This window comes from Vipera ursinii (genome assembly GCF_947247035.1).
Source record: "Vipera ursinii genome assembly, chromosome: 3".
In the NCBI taxonomy this organism is placed as follows: Eukaryota; Metazoa; Chordata; class Lepidosauria; order Squamata; family Viperidae; genus Vipera; species Vipera ursinii.
In genome coordinates this window covers 1385605-1410654 of record NC_139516.1, presented here as the reverse complement: position 1 = coordinate 1410654, position 25050 = coordinate 1385605, and the positions used below count along the sequence as shown (strand labels likewise).

General features: G+C 49.6%; 2 protein-coding genes across 3 annotated transcripts in view; both read left to right on the top strand.

Moving 5' to 3' along the window:
• The window catches only part of CTNNBL1 (catenin beta like 1), a 90916-nt gene that overhangs the window by 29119 nt on the left and 36747 nt on the right, over positions 1 to 25050 (top strand). For both annotated transcript variants that reach the window (XM_083360868.1, XM_083360867.1), the window contains exons 5-11: positions 1089 to 1184; positions 5945 to 6038; positions 7317 to 7408; positions 8233 to 8305; positions 8975 to 9033; positions 12699 to 12847; positions 18258 to 18439. In XM_083360868.1, coding sequence (XP_083216994.1) covers positions 1089 to 1184; positions 5945 to 6038; positions 7317 to 7408; positions 8233 to 8305; positions 8975 to 9033; positions 12699 to 12847; positions 18258 to 18439 — 745 coding nt within the window. The remainder of the gene's footprint in view (positions 1 to 1088; positions 1185 to 5944; positions 6039 to 7316; positions 7409 to 8232; positions 8306 to 8974; positions 9034 to 12698; positions 12848 to 18257; positions 18440 to 25050) is intronic.
• Positions 1 to 25050, top strand: part of LOC310639353 (kunitz/BPTI-like toxin) — a 210302-nt gene that overhangs the window by 163584 nt on the left and 21668 nt on the right. The window lies entirely within an intron of this gene.

The following is a 25050-nucleotide window of genomic DNA, read 5'->3' as shown; positions in this document are numbered from 1 at the left end:
AGAACAGAATAACGATACAATAGAATAGAATAGAATAGAATAGAATAGTAGAGTAATGTAATAGAATAGAATAGATTTATACTAGAATGGAATAGAATAGAATAGAATTAGAATAGAACAATAAAATAGAATAGAATAGAACAGATAATAGAATAGAATATAGTGTAATGTAATAGAATAGAATAGAATAAACAGATTGTAGAATAGAATAGAATAGAATAGAATAGAATAGAATAGAATAGAATAGAATAGAATAGAATAGAATAGAATAGAGCTGGAAGGGACCTTGGAGGTCTTCTAGTCCAGCCCCCTGCTCAAGTAGGAGAACATATACCATTTCAGACAAGTGACTGTCCAATCTCTTCTTAAAAACCTCCAGTGATGGAGCACCCACAACCTCTGAAGGCAGCTTCCGTTCCACTGATTAATTGTGCTCACTGTCAGGCAGTTTCTCCTTAATTCCAGGTTGCTTCTCTCCTTGATCAGATTCCATCCATTGTTTCTTGTCCTTCCCTCTGGTGCTTTGGGGAATAACGTGACCCCCTCCTCTTCTTTGTGGCAGCCCCTCAGATACCGGAATGCTGCTATCATGCCTCCCCTGTTCCTTCTTTTCTTTAGACTAGCTAAACCCAAGTCTCGCAGTTGTCCTTTGTATGTTTTGGTCTCCAGGCCTTTGATCATCTTAGTTGCTCTTCTGAATTTTTCCCAAACTCTCCAACATCTTTTTTGTGATCTGGTGACCAAAATTGGTTGCAGTATTCCAGGTGTGGCCTTACTAGCAAGAGAGCAAGCCACTAGGAAATGGGAATGGCGGCCCTAAACCTTGGCCACTGTAAGACTTGGGGAGAAAGGTCTTGTGTCCAACCTCCATTGGGAATCTTGACCCTTGACCCACAGTGTCCAACATTGGCAGCTTTAAGACTTACGGACTTAAGTCTTGTGTTCGACCTGCAGTGGGACTCCTGACCCTTGACCCTAGACCAGGGATGTCCATACTTGGGAACTCTTAAGTCTAGTGGACTTCAAGTCCCAGAATTTCCCCGTCAGCCATGCGAATTGCCTTGGTTTGCCTTAACCCTTTCCTACATGTCGCCATTGCGGTGGTGGATCTTCTGCAGGAGCTCACAGATATCGACACCCTGCATGAAAGCGAGGAAGGAGCCGAGGTCCTCATAGATGCCTTGGTGAGTAGCCCCTGGTGGCCGTGGTGGGCTGGGGTGGGAGTAGAGGCCTTAGAAGCAAATCCAGATCCTGTGTGGAGGCCAGGCCAGGTCTTTGGGAGGAGTCCTGAGCCTGGTGGAGGAGTGTTCCTAGCACTCGTGGGGGCCCCTAGTTGGGCCGTGAAACCTCTGCGAGGAAACTCACAAGGTCAGAACGCACCAAGGACCCCACAGTCCTCCTTCCCCTTTCTCCTTTTTTTCTTCTCTTCCTCCTCCTCCTCCTCCTCCTCCTCCTCCTCCTCCTCCTCCTCCTCCTCTCCATGCCTGGCCGATGAAAGACCCGCCAGGAAGCAGGGTAACTCAGAGAGCGGCAGGGCCTCCACAGCTCAGCTCGGAGCTGCAGGTGTTCCCAGGTGACCCTGTTCAGCACTGGCTGTGCAGCTGCCTTCCCTTCCAGAGGTTAATGACGGGCGCCCTGAAGGCTGCTTGGCCGCAGAAGAGAAACGCGGCAGGTGAAGCCTCCCAAATCTCCGTCAGGTGGAAGCAGTAAACCCGGAGAAAGGCCTTTTCGTCTCGGCTCTTTTCTTCCCGGTCACTGACAATAGCAGACTTCTGAGCGCATTTTATTCTTCGCTGGGAGCGAGAGGGGTCCTGTCTGCCCGCCGAACCGTTTTCCATTCTTTGATGGAAATAATTACTCTCTCCGTCGGAGCCCAGATTGCCAGGATGATTCAGGCCCCGCCGAGGCTCGCTCTACTGTGATCAAATGGGGAGAAACGCACTGGCCCGCCGGGCTGGATAGTCGGCTGAATGGATCCTCTCGGCCAGCCTGCCGAGTGGGCAATTTCCTCTCTACAATTTGGAAAGCTAATTATTCTTCCAGGCTTTTTTGGGGGCGGGGATGATGTCTGGCCAGAACACCCTGCGGCTCCCTTAAGGGCTGCTCCATAGAGGCCGCTGCTTTGAAGAATGGAGGCTCAGCCCATTGATGCACCCCAAGGGGCCTTTCTGATGTGCCACCCGTGGCCTTCGCAGTTCCTGCACGCGAGAAGCGAATAACCATAACAGAAGGGACCTTGGAGGTCTTCTAGTCAAACCTCCTGTTCAAGCAGGAGACCGTATACCAGGGGTCTTCAAACTTGGCCCTTTTATGACTTGTGGATTTCAACTCCCAGAATTCCTCAATCCTGGGAGTTGAAGTCCACAAGTCATAAAAGGGCCAAGTTTGAAGACCCCCTGCCTTATACTATTCCAGGCAAATGGTTGTCCAGTGTCTTCTTAAAAATGTTCAGTGTTGGGGCACCTTCAACTTCCAGAAGCAAAAGTTCCACTGATTAATTGTTCTCACTGTCAGGAAGTTTCTCCTTAGTTCTAGGTTGCTTCTCTCCTTGGTGAGTCTCCATCCGTTGCTTCTTCTCCTGCCTTCAGGCGCTTTGGAGAATAGCTTGACTCCCTCTTCTTTGGGGCAGCCCCTGAGATATTGGAAGGCTGCTATCATGTCACCCCTCACCCTTCTCTTCATTAAACTAGACATACCCAATTCCAGCAACCGTTCCCTATATGTTTTAGCCTCCAGTCCCCTAATCCTCTTCGTTGCTCTTCTCTGCACTCTTTCCAGAGTCTCAACATCTTTTTTACATCGTGCCGACCCAAAAGGGATGTCTGTGGCGATTCTCATTGATTCAGGTCAGGTGCTTTTCCAAAAGGCACTTGGACCTTGTTTTTCCTTGAGGACGTTTCACTTCCCATCCAAGCAGCTTCGTCAGTTCTGCCTGAAGGGTGGAAAACGGAAGGATTCATACTCCTTGCAGACAGCTGGTCGTTTGCATTCTTTCTGAGAGTCGTTGAGGCCATTGGGAGGCTCATCTGTGCCCCCGGGGTCACCCGAATAGCGCACGGGGGTGTTTGCCCAGGGCTCAGGTAAACCTCCAAGGGGCCTCAAATGACTCCCAGAAAGAGCGCAAATGACCAGATGACTGCAAGGAATATAAATCCTCCCGTCCTCCCCCATTCAGACAGAACCGAAGACGCTTCTTGGGTGAGAAGCGAAACCGCTTCAAGCAAAGCAAAGGAAGTCCAGTTGCCTTTGGAAAAAGCACCCAGATGCAAGGATGCCCTGGGCAGCCTGGCCGCCTCTGCAGCCGCTCGCTTCTCGTTTTTGTGCCTGGAGATGCCGAGGCTCACAGTCTGAGAGCGAGGGCTGGACCAGGGACCCCTCCTTTGCGCTTTCCTCTTGGGTGCCGGAAAGCAGAACGGGTTGCTCGGAGGGCTGGACGTGAAGGTGACCGTAACGGGGCACCGAGAGGCTTTTGAGCCACTGGACGGGGCCGACGGTGGCTGACCTGCAGGCAAGTTGCTGGAGGCTTCCTGGGCCCGCTTTGTGTTCTTTCTGTGAGCTGCCTTAGGGCTGAAACGTCCCTTCCTTTGCACACCCAAATGGCCAGGTGGTTTCATCCCTGCCGCGGTTCTGCTTGGAAGCTGAAGGCGGTGAGGGAGCCCAGAGGCCGTGGGAAGGCCTTGCCAGCCCCGGGGAGGGTAGTGCCAAGTGAGCATATCAAGAATCACTCCCACCTTGAAGCTTGCAAGCTGGCCTGTCCTCCCCTCTCCCAGCTCTCTTTCCTTGCTTGTTTATCTGTTTAATCAGTCCTGAAGCCCCTTTTGATCAGCCCGAATATTTCCTTCCCCTTCAGCTCTCCTTTCTCAGCCGGGATTCTTCTCTGCTCTTCCACATCTCCCCTTTTGGACCTCCCAGAAGCCCAGCTGGGCCAGTGTTACACGGGCTGCAGTGTGTGGCTTGTGTGCCTTGCCTGCACACAAACTCCCAGCGGGGAACCACAACCGGTTCTTTGGAAGACCCGGAGACCGGATGGATTTAAAGGAACAGCAACACTTTGCTGGTGACAACTTACATTTGCTCTTTCTCGGGTGTGCACGCACACACACACACACACACACACACACACACACACACAGGCACACCCACCCACCTCCTTCACTAGGCGGCCAGGGGAATGGAAGTCTCCGGGTCTGGATCCAAACAGGCTCTAAAAGTGGGGGCTTCAGGGTCCCTTTTATCCCCCAAAGCTCCTAGCTTTGTTGATTGACAGGACTGGCAGCTCCTGTTGTCTTTGTGGTTGACAGGTCTGGTAGCTCTTGATGGGATTTGGGGAGGGGGTTTCATGGGTTCCGGTCCAAATTCTCTTGTCCATGTGTCATTTTTTTCCTTTGTGTCCCCAAGGACTCTGCTCCTTCTTATCCATCTCCCAAAGGGATCTGGGTTTGGCTAGTCTAGAGAAAAGAAGGACTATGGGGGGACATGATAGCAGATATTCCAGTATTTGAGGGGCTGCCCCAAAGAGGAGGGGGTCACGTTATTCTCCAAAGCACCAGAAGACAAGAAACGACGGGTGGAAACTAACCAAGGAGAGAAGCAACCTGGAATTAAAGAGAAACTTCCTGACAAGGAGAACAATTAACCAGTGGAAGGACTTCCCTTCAGAGGTTGTATGTACTTAATCACTGGAGGTTTTCAAGAAGAGGCTGGACAGCCATTTGTCCTGAATGGTGTAGGGTCTCCTGCTTGAGCAGGGGGTTGGACTAGAAGACCTCCAAGGCCCCTTCCAACTCTGTTAATTCTATATTCTGATCTTTTAAATCAGATTCCTGCTTTAAATGCCACTGGGAGGTGGCATTTCTGCTGGACAGCAAAGCTCATGGTGCTTGTCCCATTAGCAGATGCTGTGGCAAAGCATTTCCTTTTCTGCTATCGCTGTGGGCAGCCGTCCAGCTGACCTTTTTCCCCCGGATGGTCGATAAATTGCTAGCTGAAGGCAGCACAAAGGGCTTCCCGCGGGCTTGGCAGACCAAATTCTTTCTATTTCTCAACAGAGGCGAAGGCGTTGCCTGCATCAAGTCAACTTGCTCCTCTGCCTGATTTGGTTTTCACACAATCTTTGCTCCCAATTTAATTGATTAATTAATTTGTATAACTGCCTGTCTCCAATCAGTGGCTCTGGGTGGTAAACAGCTATTGTTATTTTTATGGTTGCATATTGGTGTTTTTTTATTATTTTTGTTTTATATATAATGTTGGAGCATTCACAGCTTCTGGAGGCAGCTTGTTCCACTGGTTAATTGTTCTCACTGTCAGGAAGTTTCTCCTTAGTTCCAGGTTGCTTCTCTCCTTGATGAGTTTCCATCCGTTTCTTCTTGTCCTGCCTTCAGGCGCTTCAGAGAAGAGCTTGACTCCCTCTTCTTTGGGGCAGCCCCTGAGATACTGGAAGACTGCTATCCTGTCACCCGTGGTCCTTCTCTTCATGAAACTAGACAAACCCAATTCCTACAACCGTTCTTCATATGTTTTAGCCTCCACTCCCCTGATCATCTTTGTCGCTCTTCCCTACACTCTTTCCAGAGTCTCAACCTCTTTTTTATATTGTGCCGATGAAAACTGGATGCAGTTTACAAGGGTCAGCTTATCAAGGCATTGTAAAGTGGTGCTAATTACTCCTTAGTTCTTGGACCTCTCTTTAATGATCCTCCACCTGCTCCTTCTTGTCCTGCCCTCGGGTGCTTCGGAGAACAGGTTGACCAGGAGAGTTACAGAGCAAAAAGCAGTGAGCGAAAGGCCAGTGTACTGATCAAAGCATCCCTCAGTGGTGCCATTCATTTCTGCTACGTTTGCTTTCTTGCCTTCGGCCGGCGCACGGGCCTTAGGTTGACCTGCCCTCCTCCAGCCCGCTTGCCCTGAACCTGCCCTTTCTCTGTCCCTCTTCTTGGCCCAGGTGGAGGGGCAGGTGGTGGCGTTGTTGGTGCAGAATCTCGAGCGGCTGGACGAAAGCGTCAAGGAAGAGGCGGACGGCGTTCATAATACGCTGGGTAAGTTGGGTGCCCGTTGGAGGGGGAGGAGGTAAGGGGGTCAGATCTGCCCCCACCTTCCTAAGACTTCACACTGGAGATGGCTGCTGAATCGATTCTAAAGTCCCCCCTTCCCCCACCCCCGGCTCTGTGCTATACGCCCATCAGGGTTCACCATCCCACGTTCTGGAGGAGGATGGCCAGCACCTGGCTGCAGAAGAGTCTGTTGGCATCAGGAGGCATCTCTTATTGTCCATAAATGTTACCCATTTATATAAGCACTGCAAAAGAACGCAGCGAGAATATATCGGTAGGATAACCAGAAAGATGTTTTTGGTTATCGTACATTCTCGTTGTGTTCCTTTGCACTATTTATGAATGGACAATATTTGTAGACAATAAGGCAAAAAAAATGAGATGGGTGTGGAAATTAGAATAGAATAGAATAGAATTAGGAAAGAATAGAATAGAATAGAATAGAATAGAATAGAATAGAATAGAATAGAATAGAATAGAATAGAATAATAGAATAGAATTACAGAATAGAATAAAATTAGAATAGAATAGAACAGAACAGAACAGAACAGAATAGAATAGAATAGAATAGAATAGAATAGAATAGTTGGGAGGGACCCTTGGAGGTCTTCTAGTCCAACCCTCTACCATTTCAGACAAATGGTTGTCCACTCTCTTCTTAAAAATCTCCATGTCAGTGAAGATTCTCAATCCTCCAGTAGAATTGTCCGGACATCCAGTTGCCATGACTCATAGTCCAGACAAGAGTATGGACAAGAGCTTTTAATATGGGAGGGGAACCCTCAGACCACCTCCAGCAACCTGGGCCTCTCAGGGCCATGACCTACCCCTCATCAATCCTGGCCAAAGAACCACCATCTCTTAGAGCAGTGATTCTCAACCTTGGCAACTTTTAAGCACGTGGACTTCAACTCCCAGAATTTCCCAGCCAAACGTGGCTGTTTGGGGGAATTCTGGGAGCTGACGTCCACGCTGTTAAAAGTCGCCAAGGCTGAGAAAGATTGTCTTAGAGCAGGGCTCTTCAAACGTGGCCCTTTTATGACTGGTGGACTTCAACTCCCACGCGTGACTGGCTGAGGTTATTCTGGGAGTTGAAGTCCACCAGTCATAAAAGGGCCAGGTTTGAAGAGCCTTGTCTTAGAGAATGTTGAAGACTGCTGGGTTGGGAAGACTGTTGAGATACGTTATGAAATCTCTGGAAGTTTAGAGCTGACTGTGTCTTCTCCACTCTCTCTTCCCCTCTGAATCTTTCTCTTCTCAAAGCTATCATTGAGAACATGGCGGAGTTTCGGCCAGAGATGTGTGCGGATGCTGCTCAGCAGGGCCTCATGCAGTGGCTCCTCAAGAGGTTGAAGGTGAGCGTTGACCTGCTTGTCGCTCAGGCAGGGTGGGCAACTGGGCTGGCTTTAAGACCTGTGGGCTTCATTTCCCAGAATTCCTGAGCCAGCCGTGTTGAGTGTTAGACTAGATAGAAAACCTCCAATGTCCCTTTGAACCCAATTCTGTTTTCTACTATTGCTAGTGAACTGAAGAAAAATTAGCCAGGATATCAAGGTGCTGACTTAAGACAGTAGTCTTCAAACTTGGCAGCTTTAAGACTTGTGGACTTCAACTCCCAGAATTCCTCAGCCAGCTATGCCTGTATTTTTCCTCCCACCCTATAAGAGCAGAGAGATTGCAGAGGAAGGGATTACAAGAGAGTAAAAGTTGAAGTCCACAAGTCTTAAAGTTGCCAAGTTTGAAGACCCCTGATTTAAGAGCTGACCAGCTGAGGCCGTGATGAGTCTGCCTGTTGTCTCTTTAAGAGCCTGTGTAAAAAAAGGGGGGGGGAGGAGGCTCTACTGGTGGGTCTTTTCCCCCCCATTTTTTCCCCTTTCCTGCTGTATTTGCTGTGTTGTTGGATTCTGCTTGTAGCACGTGTGTCTGTATTGTTCCTGGTGGCACGTGTATAGCATTGTAGATATTGTAGATAAACCGCCATTCGCTACAAACCACTTTGTGCTGTGTCTGCTTCTGTGTTGTCGCACGCGACAGGACGCTGCACGCTCTGACCCGGGACGACTCATGCGAGCCTGAGGACTACAACTCCCATCACCTTGACCCCCTCCCAAGACCGGCCTTCATTTGCCATGGGAAGGATGCTAGATGACTGGCTTCTCTGCTTTTCTCCCCCTTGCAGGCTAAGATGCCTTTTGATGCCAACAAGCTCTACTGCAGCGAGGTGTTGGCCATCCTCCTCCAGAACACGGACGGTGAGCCCTGAACATGCCCTTCCCCAGGCCGTTGGGGGGGCCCTCTGTGCCCCCAATGCCCTTCCCCCCCTTCTCTCCTTGCCCTGGGCGCTCTGCTCAGTCTTCTGGATTTTAGGGGCTGAGATTGAGATGGGAGGTAGCTGTCAGAGTTGACCTTGGCCCCCTCCTCTCCTTTGCCCAGGGAGGGGGCAGCCAGATCTGATGTCAAGCTTCCGACAGAGGGAACAGAGGGAACTCTTCGAAAGAACTTCGAGGCATTGTTGACCTTAGAGAATCTTTATTCGAGTAGCATAGCATCGGCACTAACACAATCGAAGCCAAGGACTGATTTCCCCTCCCCTGAGCACCTAGTATCAAAGCACAATTCCCTCCTCCAGTGAACAGTCCTAAATCACATTCCCCAATTAGCTCCAAGCGGGGGCTTGGCCTCCAGCTCTCCAGCCCTCCAATTCTTTATCAGCTCTGGGCTCAGTAACCTTGATTCTCACGCCAAGTTTAGTGTTGTTATGTCTAGCTGGACTCTCATTCACATCCCCCCCTCCCAGCAACATCTAACTCTAAAAGCGAAAGGAAGAAAATGGCTACATCTCCCATTTGTTGTCAGTGCAAAAACATCCGATGTGAGTGGCATTGACATCTGACTTTTGCCACCTCCCCTCCTTCCTGCAGACAACCGGGAGATGCTTGGAGAGCTGGATGGGATTGACGTGCTCCTTCAGCAACTGTCGGTGAGTAGTTTGTTGCCCGCTGTGTTGCCCTGGGAGGGGCCCGAGAGAAGGAAGGTGGGTGGGCAACGCTTAGCTGAGGGGAGACGAGCAGGGGCGGCAGGCGGAGAATCGAAGCTGAAGCCCAGATGGCTTTGAGACCCTGGTGGGGAGTCCTTGAGAAGATCCTGAAAGAGCATTCACGGGTCCCGTCAATCCAAACAGAACTGGGAGGGACTTCGGAGGTCATCTAGTCCAACCCTCTGCTCAAGAAGGAGACCCTATACCTTTCTGGACAAATAGCTGTCCAGTCTCCTCTTGAAGACCTCCAGTGATGGAGCACCCACAACATCGGAAGGCAACTTCTGTTCCACTGGTTAATTGTCCTCCCAGTCAGGAAGTTTCTCCTTAATTCCAGGTTGCTTCTCTCCTTGATGAGTTTCCATCCATTGTTTCTTGTCCTGCCCTCTGGTGCTTTGGAGAATAGCTTGACCCCCTCTTCTTTGGGGCAGCCCCTCAAATACTGGAATGCTGCTGTCATGTCTCCCCCAGTCCTTCTTGTCTCTAGAACGAGCCGTACCCAAATCCTGCAACCGTTCTTTGTACGTTTTAGACTCCAGGCCTTTAATCATCTTAGTTGCTCTTCTCTCCACTTTTGCCAAGGTCTCAGCATCTTTGTTGTAATGTGGCGATCGAAACTGGATGCAGGATTCCAGGTGCGGCCTTACTAAGGCTTTACACAGCGGTACTAACGCTTCAGGTGGCTTTGATTCTGTCCCTCTGTTTATGCAACCAAGGACTGCAAAGAGAGGCACAGGATCAGAATCATGTGAACTGCTGGTGCCGCTTTATAAATCAAGACCACAAGGACCTAGTAAGTCCTTGACTTGAGACCATTTGTTTGTCAACCTTTTGAGGTTGCAACAGCCCTGAAAAATGTGACTTGTGACCGGTTTTGACGTGATCAGAATTCGGGCGCTTGACAGCCCCCACCGTGTATGGACGCTGGTTGCAGCGTTTCTGACCTTCCCTCCTGAACACCAAAGTGTTTCTCTGATGGTTGATTTTAAGGTGTGTGTGTGTTTTTTTAATGCTTTCGTCTTTTTTAAAGATACGTTCTTAGTTTATTCAAAGCAAAGTTAAAATGCAAAATACAGAACTCAAAAAAAAACCTCAAAACAACCATGCAAAACAATGAAAGCATTAAAAAGGTTCATTAAAAAAAACACACCCACACGTACATATATCATCCCCTCTAGTTTGAATACTGATTAATACACCCCTTGCGAAACAAGCCCTCCCCAAAAAAATGTTTAATCCACTGCTGCATCTATATGCAACTTGTTGACCTGCCTTCTGTATGTTCTATTAACGCTGTACGCCACCCGGGGTTGTTGAATACCAGACGGGTGGCAAATACATTTCAAAATGAAAAAAAGCAGAGCGGATACTTAATGTTACAGGTATTAACAGCAGCAAGAATTGTATTTGCCCAATATTGGAAAAATGAACACCTGCCAACTGAAGAAGTATTAATTAAGAAAATTCTAGAATGTGCAGGAATGGGTAGATTGACTTTAGGGTTTAAAGAGAAAGAAGACTCAAGTTTACTTTAGAAGATGCGATAACTTTTATCAACGGCTAGAAAAACGAATTAGGGAGAAAGGAATGTGATGTTTAACTTTGAATACATACTAGTAAGAAGAATGTTATGGGTTGATTAATTAATACTGTTTATGATAGCCAATCATATTTACTACTGTTATCTATTACTATATTAATTATTGTTATTTAAACATACGTACCCAGACAATATTCTGTTTGCTAAATATTGAAAATGTTACTGAGGGATAACCCCAATGCTGACCCTAGCCCTGCCTTGACCCCAACCCCAGCCTAAACCCTAACCCTAATCCTGACCCCATTTTGTCCCTAATCCTATAAAATCAAATAAAACTTTCTAAAAAAATATATATGAAAAAATAATAAAAGTCTGTAAGGGGACGCCGGATTCGCTTAACGGCCTTTGGATTCACAGAGAATCGGCTAACAAAAGATCATCGTCCTGTTAGAGGCGACTCCCTTAAAGAACCGCCATTGCTCAGCAGCGGAAATTCCGCTCCCGGTTGAGGTCGTAAAGCGAGGACTACCTGCGCAGCGCCCCCTTCTATCAGAAGCCGCCCTGTTTGAAGCCGTCCCCTGACCCAGCCTTGCCCTTTCTGGCTTCCCTTTGATTCCGTGACGAGCCCTCTGGGCCCGGGCAGAGGGCCTGCCTGTCTCTTGGGTGCCCCCCTGGCCCCTGCCGTGCACTTTGTGTGAGCTCAGGAGCCCCTGGCAGTGGGGGGCTGGCGGCAATGTCAGCCGTTGAGTCTTCCCAGCTCAGGAGCAGAGCTGGCTGCCTCCTGCAGCTTGTCAAGCAAGATTGTCCCGAGAGCCACCGATGGAAAGACGGGGGGGGGGGGGTCTGGAGTGGCCCCCCTCTACTCCCACCCACCCACCCCCCGGTGCCACAGCAGGGCTGCCCTGCCAGCCAGTCGGAAGGAGGTCCGTGCCCAGATTCTGCCTGAAGTCCCAAAGAACTGGACGTCCTTGATTTTTTTTTCCCCCTTGAAAAGGTTTCGCTTCTCATCCAAGAAGCTTCTTCAGTTCTGGCTGAAGGGTGGGGAATAGAAGGATTTCCTACATTCCTTAGCATAAATCCTGCCATTCCCCACCCTTTGCGCACGCATGGGGTTGCTAGCGTTGCTGCCAGCGTCAAGTGGGCATTAGTGGCCTCCTGGCACAGGCGTGCGGGTGCTAGTGCCGCCGGCGTGTCTGCCCCCATTTTGCTTGTGTGCACACGTGTGTGCACGTGCACGTGCGTGTGCATTTCCTTGCTCCTCCCTTTCCCTCCGGGACACCAACCACGGCGTCAACTTCCCATCGCCCCGTGCGCTCCCACAGAGAGGGTCTCCTCAGGGTGCCGTCGGTCAGGGAGTGCCGGCTGGCGGCCCCCAGGGGGAGAGCCTTCTCTGTGGGTGCGCCGGCCCTCTGGAATCATTTACCGGTTGACCTTCGCTCTTTTCGCCGTGAGCTGAAAACCTGGCTATTCGAGCTTGCCAGCCTGGACTGAGGGATTGGGGTTTTAAATTTCATAATTAAATTTATTTTATTTCGGGCTAAATTTAATTTAATTTATTTTTAACTTTTGTATTCTTATTTTTTAATTGCCCTGTACACCGCCCTGAGTCCCTCGGGAGAAGGGCGGTATATCAATCTAATGAATAATAAACCCGGAAAGGTTGGTGAGCTCTGGCGTAGACAGCTTGTGAATCTCCTGGGACTAGCCCTGATGGTGTTCCCTAGTGCGGTCCTGAAAGGTCTGCAAGAAAACCGCCCAGGGCCTCCACAGCCCTCCCCCTCCTCCCCCTCCCCCTCCCTTCTAGCCCTGATGGTGTTCCCTAGTTGGGTCGTGAAACGTCTGCAAGGGAACCGCCCAGCTCAGAGAGCACCAAGGACTCCACATTCAACCCTGAGCTGCAGATATTTTCCCTTATTGTGCTCAAAGTGCCCCTGGGTCTTCCTGCACGCCCCCCCCAGGTCAGGAACACCCCCCCATTCGGGTCCAGGGTCAACCTTGGGGGGGGCCCAGAGGGGTCCCGGGGGAGGCCGGCTGCTGACCCCCCCTGCGGTTTCCCCCCCACACGCAGGTCTTCAAGCGGCACAACCCGGGCCCGGCGGAGGAGCAGGAGATGATGGAGAACCTCTTTGACTCGCTCTGCTCTTCGCTGATGCTGAGCTCCAACCGGGAGCGCTTCCTGAAGGGGGAGGGGCTGCAGCTGATGAACCTCATGCTCAGGTGAGGGCAGGCCGGGCCGGGCTCCCCCCCACCCCAGCCCCGGGCAGCAGCCGGGTCCCCGGAGAGGCTCTCGGGGAGGGAGTGGACAGCCCTTTGGCTGGAGTGGGGTTAGGGTCTCCTGCCTGAGCAGGAGGGGTGGACTAGAAGGCCTCCAAGGTCCCTCCCAGCTCTGTTGTTCTATTCCTCCTCCTCTCTCTGACTCTTATCTTCCCTCTCCTCCTCCTCCTCCTCTGTCTCCTGGGCCAGCCTTCCTAAAGGTCTGCAAGGAAACCGCCCAGCTCAGAAAGCAACCAAGGACCCCACAATTCTGCTCCTCCTCCTCCTCCTCCTCCTCCCTTCTAGCACTGATGACGTTCCCTAGTTGGGTCATGAAACCCCTGCAAGGAAACAACCCAGTTCAGACAGCACCCAGGACCCCAGAGTCCTCCTCCTCCTCCTCCTCCTTCTCCTCCTCCTCGCAAGCCCCCCTCCCTTCTTGCACTGATGACGTTTCCTAGTTGGGTCATGAAACCCCTGCAAGGAAACAACCCAGTTCAGAGAGCACCAAGGACCCCAGAGTCCTCCTCCTCCTCCTCCTCCTCCTCCTCCTCCTCCTCCTCGCACGCCCCCCTCCCTTCTTGCACTGATGATGTTATTACCTAGTTTGGCCGTGAAGCGTCTGCCAGGAAAGCAGCTGGCTCAGAGAGCAGAAAAGGGCCCTGAAGGTAGTAGAGTCACGTGGCTGTGGTGGAAAGGAGCTGCCAGCTGCACTTGGAGTTTGTGGCAGGGGCTGAGATGGCAGCAAACCCCCGTTGCCTCCTACACGCCCCCCCCCGCCCGCGCACCCTTTCGTTTCCGCCCCCGTTTGTGCAGAGGATGTGTCCAGAGCAGGGAGGGACCCTTGGCGCCTGCCTTTGGATCTCTGTGCATCACCCAGAGCTGACGTTGAGGTCGATGGGACGCCAGAGACCCCCGACCCAAGATACAGCATGCCTGAAAGCCCCCTTTTCCCACCTTTTAGGGGGGCGAGGACCGAGCTCAGCCCTTGCTCTCCGCTGTGGCGAAGGAGGGGAGGGGGCTGTTGGGCAAGGGGGCTGCGAGGAGAGTGCTTGCTCCCTTCCTGCAGAGCAAGGCTGGCTAATGCAGCAGCAGCAGCGACCTCAATAAAGAACCAGAAAGCGTGGATTATTTGGGGGGGGTGGGGTGCGTGCTGAGTTTCCTTTAGGCTAATTAAAGCCGCTCTGCAAGGGGGGGGCAGAGAAGGGGGAGGGGCTTCTGGGATCCCTTTGTCCTCCTCTCCTCTGGACTCAAGGCTGCTTCTCCGTGGCCCGGCAGAGGCTAATTAGCCGGAGTCCTTGAGCCCGGCGGGGGGAGCCGGCCGTCTGGTTTGTCTGCCTGCCTCCCCACCACCACCACCTCCGTCCCCTGCCTTCTCCCCACCCCCCCACCCCCTCTTCTCCCCTCCCCCCCTGCTTCCCTCTCATTTGGGGTTTACGCCGCGTCCCACCACCTCCTCCATCTCGGCCGAGACCGAGTACAGGTCCTCCTGTACTGAAGTTGTGGGCGCTCCATCTCCGGAGGTTTTTTAAGAAGAGACCGGACAGCCGACTGTCTGAAACGGGAGAGGGTCTCCTGCTTGAGCAGGGGGTTGGACTAGATGACCTCCAAGGTCCCTTCCCTTCCAGCTCTATTCTGAGCGATTGATTGGTCCTGGTGACTTTCCCTTCTCTCAAGCCCTCCCCCCACCCTCTCGGTCATCTTGCTAGTGTCCAGGGAGGTTCCAGCCACTTGTCCGTGGATCGGTCAGCCGTCCTCTCCTCTGGCCCCTTCTGGTTCCTGTCACCCCCTCCCCCTGTGTCCTCCTGCCCTCCCCCTCCCAGGCTTTGTGGCAGGAGGTTTTGTGACCTGCCTTCTCTCGTTCCTTAAGCGAAGCATTACAGCGGTCAAGCCACGGCCGTTAAGCGAATCTGGCTTCCTCCACTGACTCTGCTGATCAGGGGGGTCGCCAAAGGGGATCACGTGACCCAACCGGGACGCCGCGACCCTCATTAAGTACGTGCCCGTTGCCGAGCAGCTGAGCTTTGATCTCGCGACCGCGGGGAGGCTGCAACGGTCGCTAAGTGTGAAAAAAGATCGTGTCACTTTTTCCCTCAGTGCCGTTGTAGGCAAAGCGTTGGAAGTCGAGGAGTGCCTGTATGGGGTTTCCGGCTTCAGCTAGGGGTTGGACTAGATGACCTCTAAGGTCCCTCCCAGCTCTGTTCTTTTTTTTTATTGAAAAGTTTTACAATTTTAAATACAAAAAACCCCCTCCTCCGCCTCCCCCCTCCCCAACCCCGCCCTACCTTCCTCCCCCCCCCTGCCCGACTTCCCAGAGCTGAATACAGGGTATAATAATACAAACAAGCATAATCTAAAATATGCTCTGTTCTGATTCATTGAGTGACTGAGCAGCGGGCTGGACTACATGACCTCCAAGGTCCCTTCCAACTCTGTTCTTCTTGGGAAAGCTTTTGCAGAGGCTGCTTCTGCCCGCTAATGGCTTCGCCGCAGGGATCCCCCCCCCAGCTTCTCTCTCTCTCCTCCCACCAGCCGAATCCCTCCCGTTAGTTGGGAGACGTGGCCTGAATTTAAAAACTCAGCTGGTGCCTTCGCTTCTGCAGGGAAAGGCTTCCCAAGAGATGGAGATGGAGGAAGAGGAAGGAAGAGAAGGAGGAGAACGGGGGTGTGTGTGAGGAAGAGGAGGAACACTGTGGGCTCCTTGGTGCTCTCTGAGCTGGGTTGTTTTCCTTGCAGACGTTTCATGACCCAACCAGGCAGCATCCTCAGTGCTAGAAGGGAGATGGAGGAGGAGGAAGATGACAGCTGGAGTCCCTGAGGCTCTCTCAGCTGGGTGGCTTCCTTGCAGACATTTCATGACCCAACTAGGGAACATCATCAGTGCTAGAAGAGGGGAGGAGGAGAAGGTGGAGGAAGAAGAAGAAGAGGAGGAGGAGGATGTGGGTTTTGTAGAGAGGAGGAGGAGGAGGAGGAAGAGGAGGAGGAGGAGGAGGAGGAGGAGGAGGTGATCTGTGGGGTCCTTGGTGCTCTCTGAGCTGGGTTGTTTTCTTGCAGACCTTTCATGGCCCAACTAGGGAACCTCCTCAGTGCTAGAAGGGAGTGGAATATGTAGGGAGGAAGAGGAGGAAATTTGGGGCCCAGTTGTCGTAACACGAGGACCCCCCGTACCATTTCCGACCAGTGGCTCTCCAATCTTGTCTTGACAGCCCTCCTGGGTTGGCGCACCCACAATTGTTGGGAGGGAAGCCGTTCCACTGGTGGGTTGTTCTCCATGTCAGGAAATTCCTCCTGTTACCGCTTTCTTTCCTTTCACGGCACGTCAACTGCTCGGAGACTCGAAATTGGGGCACAAATGCAGAAATTTCTTTTCGTGAGCAGCTTGGTGGGAACTTCGCCAAGCAGAATTGGATCCCGGGCCCTGTTTTCCAAAGCAGCCCCCTTTGGCAAGTGCCACTCAAGGCAGAGAGCTTGGGTTAGAACAGGGGTGGGCAACGGTGACCCCATTACGACCTGTGGACTTCGACTCCCAGAATTCCTGAGCCAGCCTGGCTGGCTCAGGAATTCTGGGAGTCGAAGTCCACAGCTCCTAATATAGGAGCCCTCATTGCCCAGCCTGGGTCTAAGTGATTAAGATGAACTGCCTGCCCTCGGGTAGTACAAATATTTCAAATTAAAAAAACCAACCTTGGACAGATCGGTCAAACCATCTATCGATCCCTAAAAGCCTGAACTTAAATTGCCATGAATATTCCAGGGATCAGCTCCTTGCAGCTGCCTGAGCACTGATCAATATGCAGTCGCTGCTTCCAAAGAAAAGAGACCTTAATTGCAACAGGAGTGGTGGGTGCCCCCTGCCTGGAGATTTTGAAGAAGAGATTTGTCCCGGAAGGGATGGAGACTCCCGCCTTGGACAGGGGGTGGATTAGAAGGATAGGATAGGATAGGATAGGATAGGATAGGATAGGATAGGATAGGATAGGATAGAATACAATACAATACAATACAATACAATAGAAAATACGGAATAGGATAGGATAGGATAGGATAGGATAGAAAAGAAATAGAATAGAAATAGAAATAGAATAGAAAAGAAATAGAATAGAAATAGAAATAGAATAGAAAAGAATTAGAATAGAAATAGAATAGAATAGAATAGAATAGAATAGAATTATGGAAAGAATAGAATGGAATAGAAAATATGGAATAGAATAGAATAAAATAGGAAATACAGAATAGAATAGAATAGAAAAAATGGAATGGAATAGAATAGGAAATACAGAAGAGAAGAGAAGAGAAAATAGGGAATGGAATGGAATAGAGCTGGAAGGGACCGTCATAAATACGAGTCAGTTGCCAAGCATCTGAATCTTGATCACTGATCATGGCAATGGTCATAAATGTGAATAACAGTCATAAGTCATTTTTTTCACTGCTGTTGTAACTTTGAATGGTCACTAAACGAACTAACTGTTGAAAGTTGAGGACTACCTCTATGTGCAAATGCTTTTTCTGATTCTGCTGAATAAGCTGCAATCTAAGTGTTGATCCTGAAGTTAAAACGCTTCCCAGTATTCAAACAGAATCAGCCTCTCTGGTTTCTTATTCCATTCAATCATTCTAATTTGCCTATCAGATTGACCTATCAATAATGGGTACTGATAAAAAAAATGAATGACTTTTTTGTCTCATGAAATGTAGTAATCCCTTCTCATAATTTCTTTTTCCTCCGTTCAATCATGTCTGATTCTTGGAGACAGGTTCCTGTGGTTTTTCTTGGCAAGTGGCTTGTTACTGCCTCCTTCCTAGGGCTGAGAGAGAGTGGCTGGCCCAACTGGCGCTATGCCTAAGGCAGGAGTAGAACTCAGGATCTGCCAGTTTATAGCTTGGTGCCTTTACCACAACTCTTCTCCTCCCTTCTAGCATTGGTGATGTTACCTAGTTGGGTCACGAAACGTCTGCAAGAAAACCACCCAGCTAAGAAAGGACCAGGGTCCCTACACTCCTTCTCTTTTTATCTTCCTCCCCCATTCCCCCTCCTCTTCCTCCTCCTCCTCCCCTCTTCTCCTCCTCCCCCCCCCACCTCTGCAAACTCCTTTCCCTTCTAGCATTGATGATGTTACCTAGTTGGGTCATGAAACGTCTGCAAGAAAGCCGCCCAGCTCAGAGAGCACCCAGGACCCCCACAGCCTTCTTCCTCCTCCTCCTCCCTTCCTGCACTGATGATGTTATAGAGTTGGGTCATGAAACGTCTGCAAGGAAACAGCCAAGCTCAGAGAGCACCCAGGACTCCCACAGCCTTCCTCCTCCTCCTCCTCCTCCTCCTCCTCCTCTGCAAAGCCCAGGCTGAAAGGCCGGACTCTCCTCTTCCCCACAGAGAGAAGAAGATCTCCCGGAGCAGCGCCCTGAAGGTCCTGGACCACGCCATGATCGGGCCGGAGGGGGCCGACAACTGCCACAAGTTTGTGGACATCCTGGGCCTTCGCACCATCTTCCCGCTCTTCATGAAGTCCCCGAAGAAAGTCAAGAAGGTGGGGACCTCCGAAAAGGAGCACGAAGGTAAGGATTCCTCGCCCTTCCCGGGACAGCCGCCCTCAACAGAAGGGCCTGATCCTGCCAGCCAGGAAAGAAAGCCAGCAGGCAGCTGGGCTGCTCCTCCTGGTAGTTCTAACTCCCTCCCTGCTCACTGGGGGTCTAATTAGCTCCGGCATCTGTGCCCGCGGCGCCCCACCGACGTTTGAAGCTGTCTCTTTGATGGCAGCTCTTTGGGAAAGAGCAATCAGCCCACCTCCAAATGTCACCTCCAGAGCAGGATTTTTGGCTCCCGGCACTGAAGTGTGACACGAACATCAGGCAGCACAGACACAAATTGCAGGTGGCTCCGTGTTGCGTTCTCACTTCCCCAGAGGGGGGTGGGCTGGGGTGGGGGAATATCCAGGTTTCCCATCGTGGGCCTGAACAGTTGGTGACTTCAACGCGGTTCGGTGGGGAGGAATAGCGAGGCTGGGACAAAAGGCGGAATAGGGAGGGCTCCCTGGATAGGGGTTTCCAGAAACAGGCCTAAAGGTGTGCGATTTGTTGCACCGGGGATGGAGTGGGACGCATATTGTTGGCCTATACCAGGGGTGGGCAACCTCGGCTCTTTTATGACTGGTGGACTTCAACTCCCAGAATTCCTGAGCCAGCCACGCTGAGGGGAAAGGGAGAGGTTTCCAAGCTGAGCCATGATGGCTCAGGAATTCTGGGAGTTGAAGTCCATGAGTCATGAGGAGGCCATAGTTCCCCCATGCTGGCTCAGGAATTCTGGGAGTTGAAGTTCACCAGTCACGAAGGGGCAATAGTTCCCCCATGCTCAGGAATTCTGGGAGTTGAAGTCCACCAGTCATAAAAGAGCCAAGGTTGCCTACCCCTGGCGCAGGAAGTGGGTCTTTGTGCTGAACATGTCTTCTGTCATCTTCTCGGGGGGGGGGGGAGATGAACAGAGGAGGGAAAATTCATATATCGGCTTCGTGGTGTTTCTTGAAGTTGTGGTCCTTTCTGCTAAGAGTTGCTTGGTGTGCTAAATTTATGGCTGGGATTCGCAAGGAATGAATATAGCCTGAATCGCCCTCAGGCAAAAATATTCCAGGTTAAATATCTATAGAGATTCTCCATCGTCCATGTTAGGAAATTGTTGTGCAGAGGTCTCCTTGTGCTAGCAAGGAGTTGCACAGATAAGGAAGGGTACTGAGAGCAGTAAAAGTCACACAGTAACCACAAGAATACACTGAGTTGTGAAAACAAAGTATTTTACTTTGAGGTGGTGTAAAAACAAAAATGCACGGTCAAAAATAAACAGTCCAGGTCATACACAATAGCAACAGTCCAAGGAGTATTCCAAATACAGTGTCTTCTTACCGGTCCAGAGGTCAAAAACACAGTTGTTCAGGTTTATCACAGTAGTAAACCAACAGTACAGCAAAACAGCAATAGTACAGAGAGCGAGAATTCAGAGAGAAAGAAGCTACGTTCCTAGCTCCCTCTTGTGGCCATGAGAACACTTATACACCCATTGGCCAATTAACATCTTAAAGTCACAACATCATGGTTTATATTTCAAACCCAACTTTGTAGGCTATCACCATATGCCTAACAGTCCATCTCATGGTTTTCCAAAAGTCAATTGGACTTGCTTGATAATAATAAAAATTAAAATTAAAAGTTGGAAGGAACTTTGGAGGTCATCTGGTCCAACCCCTTGCTCAGGCAGGAAGTCCTATACCCTTTCAGACAAATGGCTGTCCAGTCTCTTCTTAAAAACTTCCAGTGTTGGAGCATTCACCACTTCCGATGGCAGGTTGTTCCACTGGTTAATTTTTCTAACTGTCAGGAAATTCCTCCTTAGTTCTAGGTTGCTTCTCTCCTTGATGAGTTTCCATCCGTTGCTTCTTGTCCTGCCTTCGGGCGCTTTGGAGAAGAGCTTGACTCCCTCTTCTTTGGGGCAGCCCCTGAGATGTTGAAAGACTGCTATCATGTCACCCCTCGTCCTTCTCTTCATTAAACTAGACATGCCCAATTCCAGCAACCGTTCCTCATGTTTTAGCCTCCAGTCCCCTGATCATCTTTGTTGCTCTTCTCTGCACTCTTTCTAGAGTCTCAACATCTTTTTTACATCGTGGTGACCAAAACTGGATGCAGGATTCCAAGTGTGGCCTTACCAAAGCATTGTAAAGTGGTATTAGTACTTCACGTGATCTTGATTCTGTCCTTCTGCTGATAGAATCCCTCTGCATTAACTTTTTTCCCTTGAAAAGGTTTCGCTTCTCATCCAAGAAGCTAGAACTGAAGAAGCTTCTTGGATGAGAAGCAAAAGGTTTTCAAAGGAGAAAAAAACACGAAAGAAAGTTGAGTTGCAAAAGAGAAACGTTGTGAGTGTCTCGAAGGCAGAAGAAATATTAATCTCCTGTCAGGATTAATAGGAACTAAGCCTCATGAAAGAGAGTTTGATGGAGAGTGGAAAGAATTACGTTGCCAACGAAACAGCAGTATGTGCAATACACTAATGAGAAGTGTTTAAAAAGGATTCTTGGTGGAATGGATGAAAGTGTAGAGGAGGAAGCAATGCATTCCAGAGAACGACAGGAGCCGAAAAGAGAGACATCAGGTGAATACAGAGAGAAAGATCAGTGTAGTTAAAACAAAATAAGGAATGGTTGAGATTAAAAGATGCCAAGAAAATGCGGAACAGTACCGGTGGAAACAAAATAATAATAATTCAGAAGTAGGTAAAAAGAACTAAACGAGAATTTTTCAGAGAAGCAATGGAATTACAAATAAGAGAGTAAAAATCCACATCTGAAAGTGTGGTGAAAAAATACAGGGAGGTTTTTATGGGGAATAAATATAATATTTTGGAGTCTAGAAGCAAAATGAAATATTCAAGTGTGTCCAACTCTGGCAACTTTAAGAGTTGTGGACTTCAACTCCCAGAATTCCCCAGGTAGCCTTGAATTCTGGGAGTTGAAGTCCACAAGTCTTACAAGTTGCCAGAGTTGGACACCCCTGCTCTAAATGGTAGTATCTAAAAGGGGGGGGGGAAGTAATGAAAATAATTATTTCTTTCTGCTGGGATTATAGTCTGACCAAACACTAGCGGACTCTGTGCAGGATACAACCAAAATATGCATCCAAGGCACACTAATAGTAGAAATCAACATTAAAAAATACCTGATACAAAAGGACTGTTTGCTTAACCTCACAGCCAAATGCCTATTTCTGTTTTGGCCTGTTGTAGAAATCCTTGTAAAGTAAATACTTGACTTTGTAAAGTATCTCAATGGGGAAGAGGAATTCTCCGCTAAAAATGGGCCACCCGGGAGAGGGTTTGTGACGTGGCCCCCTCCCCAATTCTGCAGTCGGTGCTCTCTAAATAGCCCAAATGCACGGACAGAAGCAATGTTGTCGAGTTGTTGCCTTGCGCATCCCAGCGCTGTGCTTTAAAAGGCTTCAGAATTGGTCCATCGACTGCTAGCGATCCATACAACTTCAGAAATGGTGCAGATTCTTGTTTGATGAGATTGACCTAGCTGGAGGTGGTCTGCCCCTTGGATTGATGGATGGATGGATGGATGGAGTTCATATGCCACCCATATCCCTATCCAATGTGACCCTGGGCGGCCTACAGCACAGTAAAATCAGGAATGGAATGGAATAGGAATAAGAATAAGTAGAGCAGAGCAGAGCAGAGCAGAGCAGAATAGAATAGAATAGAATAGAATAGAATAGAATAGAATAGAATAGAATAGAATAGAATAGAATTACAGAATGGAATGGTATGTAAATAAAGTAGAGTAGAGTAGAGTAGAATAGAATGTATGAAATAGAATTAGAATAGAATAGAATAGAATAGAATAGAATAGAATAGAATAGAATAGAATAGAATAGAATAGAATAGAATAGAATAGAATAGAATAGAGCTGGAAGGGAGATTTTCTAGTCCAGTCGACTGCTCAAGCAGGAGAACCTGCACCATCTCAGACAGGTGACTGTCCAGTCTCTTCTTAAAAAGCTCCAGTGATGGAGCGCCCACGATTTCTGGAGGCAAGGAGTTCCACTGGTTAATTGTCCTCACTGTCAGGAAGTTTCTCCTTAATTCCAGGTTGCTTCTCTCCTTGATCAGTTTCCAACCATTGTTTCTTGTCCTGCCCTCTGGTGCTTTGGAGAATAATTTGACCCCCTCTTCTTCTTTGTGGCAGCTCCTCAGATACTGGAACACGGCTTTCATGTCAACCTCTGTTTCTTCTTTTCTCTAAACTAGCCAAACCCAAGTCCCGCAGCCGTTCTTCGTATGTTTTAGTCTCCAGGCCTTTAAAACATCTTAGTTGCTCTTCTCTGCACTTTTTCCAAAACGTCAACCTCTTTTTTGTAGCATGGTGACCAAAATTGGTTGCAGGGATATAAAAACAGTGTGGATATTAAAATTAACAGGAACTGTCCCAGGAACTAAAACGAAGAGAAACAGGAACTCAAATTAGCAGGAAATTTTGCAACCCCTGTCCCTTGCGGGCTTCCTCCAAAGCCAGCTATGAGAACATTGAAAAAATGACTAGGCTGCAGGCGTAGACGGTGTATCCAGAGAAGGGCTGCAGTAGGAATGCAATAGTTGTGCCAGTCGCTTGAGGCGTTTGGGGAGGCCGCGCCTGTCGCCGGTGGTGTGCAAGAAAGGTGCTCATGCTTTTCTTACCCAGAGGAGACGTTTGCAAGAGCTGCAGAGGGATTTCCTTTGCTGTGGGAAGGGATTTGGCAGACCTCTGGCCGAAAGAGTGCCGGAGGAGACAAGGAACAAGAGGTTGAAATGGCAGGTGCTCGAGAAGGATGGGAAAGAGAGTGTTCTGTACCAGCCTGCTACCGGCCCTGCAGCATAAGCAGGGACAACCCCTTTTACAAGAAGGCAAGAGGCTGGAATTATGCCTGCCAAATTTATTGCTACAAAAACAAACGGAACAAGACACGAACCAAGAAACAGGAGCTTTAAGAAACAGGAACTATCCAAGCGGTTGCCTTCAGCAAACCAGCCCTCCCACACATTCCCCTTAAATACAGTTCAGGGCGTGGCTTCTCTCTGCCTCCTTCCGAGGAGCCCCATTGCCTTCCTCTGTTTACTCCTGATTGACTGCCTCCTGCGTCGGGCGTCCTTGAACAGGGCCAGCTGTGGGTCATCTTCATCCATGCTGTCAGGCTCTTACAGCTGGGTCTCCGTCGTGACCAGGTGGGAGGGGCCTGGCTGAGGGCTCTGCGGAGCCTCAAGGCCATCATCAGCAAGCTCTTCAACACCCCCGTCCTCCTCCTCTGAATCGTCTGACCCAACTGCCGAACCCACAGGCTGACCCTGAATCACAACAGAGAGAAAGAACAGGCTGATTTAGAGAAAGCACGTGGTTAAGCGGGTAATAGGATAAGTCGCGTGTTCAAAGGAACGACGGGGTCGTGGCTGAGGGCTGAGCGAGTGGGTGGCCTGAATGATAAAAGAGAGTTTTTTTTAAAAAAAAACAGAAGGCAGGTGAGCTGAGCTGCCCCCCCTGGAGGGAAAGACGGAGGACCAGGGTGCGAAACAAAGGAGGAAAAAGGACTCGGTCAGGTGTGGTTGGACACAATGGAAATCCTCAAAAAAGAATAAAATGAGAACTTTCAATCAGAACAGAGCTGGAAGGGACCTTGGAGGTCTTCTAGTCCACCCCCCTGCTCAAGCAGGAGAGCTTGTGACGGGGGTGCTGTCCAGCCTTTAAAGAATAGAAGGCGATGTGCAATTAGTCCTTGACTTTTGTGTCCATTTAGTGACAGTTCGACGTTGCAGCGGCTACTGGAAAAAGTGACCGAAGGCCCTTTTTCACACTTAACGGCCATTGCAGCGTCCTCACAGCCGTGTGATCAAAATTTGGACGCTGGGCAACTGGTTTCATATTTACAACGGCTGCAGTGTCTTGGGGGTGGGGTCACGTGATCCCCTTTTGTGACCTTCTGACAAAGCCTATGGGGAAGAAGCCACGTTCGCTTCACAGCCGTGTGACTGACTTCACAACTGCAGGGATTCCCTTAAGAACTGTGGCAGGGAAGGTCGCAAAGTGAAGCAAAACTCACTTTGCAACCACCTCACTTAGCAACAGAAATTTTGGGCTTCATTATGATTGTAAGTTGAGAACCAGCTGTACAGATGGTCCTTGACTTGTGAATAGAAATTGAGGCCAGAATTTCTGTCGCTAAGTGAGATGGTTATTGAGTCACGCTACACACACACACACACACACACCCCTTTGTAGTTGGGGAAAAAAACCCTTCGATTTTTAGTGTATCTAAAAGACTAGGATTTTGTTCAAGGTAAATTAATACTATTAATATTACCATGCACAAATCCATTGAAAAAAGGTGCCATCACTCCATCCCGGTGTGTTCTAAAACTCGTGGACCACCTGTACAGGAGATATATATCTTGCAAATGATAGTTTGAGATTGCAGGTATTTCCCAGCCCCTGTGAGAACTTTCCTGAAACGTCACATAATTCAAAAGCATGAAGAAAAATGAAGAGATGTTAAGCACATTCAGGAAATGTGCTCACCAAGAGATAAAAGAAAGGAGGCAAAACTCCAGCCAGAATGAATTTACTCGTCTCTTTGCAAACTCAAAGTAGTGAGAA